Below are 4,687 nucleotides of genomic sequence, written 5' to 3'. Positions count from 1 at the left end.
CGGCCCGTCCTAGAATTGCCTATATGGTTTACACAAATTACATCGAGTGCCAACACTAAGTGAAAAACCTTTTTTTTTTCTTAAGTCGCCGGCCGTCACGATGTTTCATATAAATACATCCCCTTAGAAGTAACATGCACTTCTATCCCGTGGCTAGAGCTCGAGTCTTCCACTGCGAAGAGCTGAGTTTGATCCCTACTTCTTCCGCATTTTTTCTCACTTTTCCCTCTGATTTTTGGCATTTTCGTTGGCGTAGGATAGAGCCGCCCTCTCCCAAGCGTGTCTTAGCACATAAACTGCATACTATTGTAATTTAAGCCCATCTACTCTATATTTAACATTCTCTGTTTTTCACAGATACAACTACTTTTTAAAATTCATATCTTCTAAACCTTAACTCTAAATGTAACATGTCACATGTGAGCGCTTAGAAGAATCTGTAGATTCCAAATATTTTGTTATCTTGCTTGTTAATTATTTTCAAAATTATGTTTAGGATGCATCCTTAATTGATACTTTTCTTTATATGGGTATTTTGAAAATGCCTATTGTATAGGTTTTCCATCCATTTAAATTTACTAGATACGATACGATAGTCTGATGCTCGCACAAAAACTATTATTGGCATCATAGGGTATGTTCATTCCTACCAGCTAACGTATGCTAAAGATTACAACAGGCACATAATCGTCCTCTTCATTTCATCCAGCGCACAATAACCAACTCATATACGATGATGTACACTAAACTGCTGATACGAGTTTTATGTAAACTACATACTGCTTTCGTACACTTTCAAAATCGCCCCACAATTATGTTTTTGGGCAACACAACGTACCTTGTTGTTTCTCATACCACATCGTGAAAGAGTTCAAGGGATTTGCTGATATCATCGAGTGTGTGTGTGTGTGAGAGGTGATTTTTCTTCTCGCGTTGCAACGCACGGGCATGTTTGCTATAAGAAGTCTATAATGTGCGTTACACGTAACATATAATCTGGCGCCGGTAAGTAGCCATCAAAACATATAACTACAATTAAACCGAAGTATATCTGTCAAACCACCCGGACAATACCATGTGCCTCAGATTGAACGAGATCGGCAACCTGGATGGATAGCAGCAGGCCATGCTCCGTCTCCTTTGCCAAGGGTGGCAGCGAGAAGTGCCCGTACGTGGAGCTCCCGCTGCGGAGCTCCCTCATGGCCACCAGCGCCGCGACGGTGTTCCTTAAAATGCCTTGCTCTGTTGCCGTAGGAGCCATGTCAGTGTCGGTGCAGCACTTCCTCGTCCACCAGTCGCCACTGTTGTCGGAGGCGAACACGACCTCCATGGTCCCCTCGCAGTCGCGGACGATCCTCGACATGAGCTCCGTCGTGTAGAAGGGCTGCTTGAGAACCTCCTCGATGAAGGGCAGCCGGAGCAGCCGCCCCGTATGCTTGTCGTACTTCTTCAGGATCTTGGCCAGCCCTGCATCGTGTAGCTCTAGATGTTCAATGATCTTAGCCAAGTCATAAGGCCAGTTGGTCGTGTGGAGAAAAGCTACGACCGACCAACACATTGGGCTGAATAGAGACTAGTCTCTGCAGGTCAAAGTGTTCAGTTCACGATACTCTGCTTTTTGTAAGTTAAATTAAAGCAGAGCTTGTTGCGTACTCTGTTTTCTGTTTGTGTAAAGCTCTTAATTTCTTCAGATACTACCACGAACTTACAATTTCAAGAACCTCCCGAATTTCTTTTTTGCCAAAGCGTGCCCAAAAATGTTACACTAGAAAAGAGCCTCCATATTGTCATTGCCGGAGGAGATGAAACAAACCTGTGTAGTTGACGGCGCTGTAGTTGAGGAGCAGCACCATCTCCCCGTGCAAATCCACGATCTCCCTCCTCACCTTCCTCATCTGGGCCGCACACTCCGCCTCCGACAGCTCCTCGCCGGCCACCGCCTTCACCGTCTCCCTTACTTCCTGCACATTGTGGTAATTACATTCAATTACATCCGCTGCACTGTTCCAGTATACTTTCTCCACCAACAGTGTGCATGTTATGTACGTACCCTGTGGCGGATGATGAACTCTTCCTCCTGCTCGAGGAAGAAGGCGTTGAACCTGTCCACCTCGTCGTTGAGGAGCCGGACGAAGGCTGCCTCCGCCGCGGCACGGTGCCGCGAGGAGCCAGAGCGGTCGTCGGCGGAGACGAGTCGGACGAGCACCTTGAGGCGCTTGTACGCCAGGAACTTGTCCCTCCACCCCGGGAGGCTCTCCTCCACCTGCTTCTTGAGCCTCTTCCCGAACTTCATCTCGCAACCTCGACTCGTAAAAATGCAAGCTCTCAGCTACTTTAATGGAGATACGGTCTCGTTGTGGGGAGGCAACGCATTGTTATGGCGTGCAGGAAGGGGTTGGTCAGTTTGGAATATTTGAAGCATATGCTGCCTGCCGTGGTCGGCATGGAGGGAAGCTGGGAACTGACTATATTATCCATGTGAGAGGTACGGTGGACTTTGGGTCAAAGCAACCAAGGAGAGAATTCTTCGGGGGAAGAGTAAAGCTCCGTCAAAAAGAGGATGTAGCTATAGGTAAGAAGAAGATATGCGGAGCATATTCCATTTCAGGAAGACTCAAGACATGGAGATTTATTCGAGTTTTCTCCTTCCTCTTTGAGCTCTGTTCAAGGAAGGTATTATTCCATGGTTCCCCGCAAAAAATGGTATTATTCCATTGGAATATGGGATCTTCGCAATTAATCTGGCTTTGTAATACTCTACTCTTGACAGGGCAGCATATATATAGCAGCTTCGGGATGTCATATTTCTGGCTCTTGCATCAAATTTTCGTAGCGTCTTCTTTCCCAGGCACAAATCTGGTTGTCTTTTTTATATATAATAAATTAAAAACATTATCTCTGGAGAGAGGATCCTCACCCGAATGCATTACTCAAATGCCATCAAGGCAAGTTGTTACAAGAGAGTGCTAAGAGCATCTCCAGCCGCACCCCTAACAGGCCCCCAGGGCGCCTTTTTACGCGCCGACACCGAAAGAACCCCACTCGCGCCTCCAAGACGTCAAAATCCGTCGGCTCGGCCCGTTTTTTGGGTCCGGCGATCGCAGGCCGAACCCAGCACACTAGGGTGGGGGGAGGGGGCTCGGGGGCTCCGGCGCAAGGGGAAAGCACGCCTGGGCTATCTTATTAGGCGAAAAGTCAAGCCAATCGTCCAGATTCGCCCCCCACCCCCCGGGCGCTCGGCCACCACCCTGCCGATCCCGGCGCAGCTCACCGCCCAGCACTACTAGATAGGCCATTCCCCGCCGGAAAAGAGAAACGTTTCCCTGCGGCAGCCTCTCCACCATCGTCCGGGCGAGTTTTCCGGCGCTCTGGCCGCGCAGGGTGGTATACTAGCGGGTGTGCGCCCACCACGCCCGTCAGGTGTTCGGCGTTTTGTCTGCTCGGCGATGGACTAGGACGACGAGGAGGCGCTCGCGACGCTGTTGCAGGAGGAAACCGTTGCCGACATCCAGGACGAGGAACACCTCATGGTCCTCGCCGCCCTCGCCAGCCTGCTCGCGAGCAATGAAAAGCCGTGGCGAGGTGGCTCGGCGCCGGGGCGGCTGAAACCAAAGAACCGGCATCGTTTGGGAGGCTATTGCATGCTCTACTCCGACTACTTCGCCGACGCTCCACTACACGGCGACAACGTATTTCGGCGCCGTTATCGGACGAGCCGAAAGCTTTTCCTCAGGATTGTGAATTTCATCCGGGAGTTCGACAGCTACTTCAAGTGCAAGAAGGATTGCACCGGAAAACTTGGATTCACCTCAATGAGAAGTGCACGACAGCTATGAGGATGCTTGCATACGGAGCTCCTGGTCATTCACTCGACGACTATGGGCGCATGGCCGAGTCCACGACCATTGAATGTTTCTAAAAGTTCTACAGGGCAGTTGTGGTAGTGTTTGGACCGCAATACTTGCGAACACCTAATGTGGAAGAGACTGCTCGGATCCTAGCACAAAATGCAGCAAGAGGATTTCCAGCGATGCTGGGAAGCATCAACTGCATGCATTGAAAATGGAAGAACTACCCATTTACTTGGCAGGGGATGTACAAAGGCCCCAAAGGCGGTTGCAGTGTGGTACTTGAGGCGGTGGCCACACAGGACCTCTGGAGTTGGCACTTCTTCTTTGGTATGCCAGGAACTCACAATGACATCAACGTGCTGCAGTGCTCCCCTGTCTTTGCCAAGCTCGTTGAAAGTAATTCTCCTCCGGTAAACTTCGAGGTCAATGGGCGGCACTACAACAAGGGGTACTACCTAGATGATGGCATCTATCCGAGATGGCCTACATTTGTGAAGACTATCTCAAACGATGTGCCAGGAGACAAGAAGTCCCACTTTGCCAAGGTTCAGGAGGCTTGCAGGAAGGATGTCGAGCGAGCATTTGGTGTGCTCCAATCTCGATTTGCTGTTGTCCGGTACCCTGCTCAGACATGGTCGAAAGATCAAATGTGGGCGATCATGACTTGCTGTGTCATTTTGCACAACATGATCATTGAGAGCAAGCAGGAAGAGCCAGTGTTTGACACTGAACCATATTACAGGCAGGGTCCTCTTGCACAAGTTGATCATTAGCTACTGGCAACCTGGACTGCCTTCCTCAATATGCGTCAGGAGATCCAAGACCCACACGTGCAT

General features: G+C 49.7%; 1 protein-coding gene across 1 annotated transcript; it reads right to left on the bottom strand.

Moving 5' to 3' along the window:
• Window positions 1-813: 813 nt before the first annotated feature.
• On the bottom strand, window positions 814-2,412 carry LOC147962515 (SPX domain-containing protein 3-like). Its single transcript, XM_087536104.1, has 3 exons — window positions 2,051-2,412; window positions 1,814-1,961; window positions 814-1,467 (listed from the first exon to the last, which is right to left on the bottom strand). The coding sequence occupies exons 1-3, from the start codon at window positions 2,291-2,293 to the stop codon at window positions 1,055-1,057; spliced, it is 804 nt and encodes a 267-aa protein (XP_087392230.1). The 5' UTR covers window positions 2,294-2,412; the 3' UTR covers window positions 814-1,054.
• Window positions 2,413-4,687: the final 2,275 nt, after the last annotated feature.

This window comes from Triticum urartu, chromosome 7A (assembly GCF_056163025.1).
Source record: "Triticum urartu cultivar PI428250 chromosome 7A, HENAU_Tu73, whole genome shotgun sequence".
Lineage (NCBI taxonomy): Eukaryota > Viridiplantae > Streptophyta > Magnoliopsida > Poales > Poaceae > Triticum > Triticum urartu.
This window is presented reverse-complemented; position numbering and strand designations above follow the sequence as displayed.

Excerpts from the sequence above, each read along its gene's own strand:
- LOC147962515 (XM_087536104.1), bottom strand. The coding sequence starts at position 2,293 with ATGAAGTTCGGGAAGAGGCTCAAGAAGCAGGTGGAGGAGAGCCTCCCG. Across the intron at positions 1,962-2,050 it reads AGTTCATCATCCGCCACAGG|GAAGTAAGGGAGACGGTGAA; the intron begins GTACGTACATAA and ends CACAATGTGCAG. Across the intron at positions 1,468-1,813 it reads CAGCGCCGTCAACTACACAG|GGCTGGCCAAGATCCTGAAG; the intron begins GTTTGTTTCATC and ends TACACGATGCAG.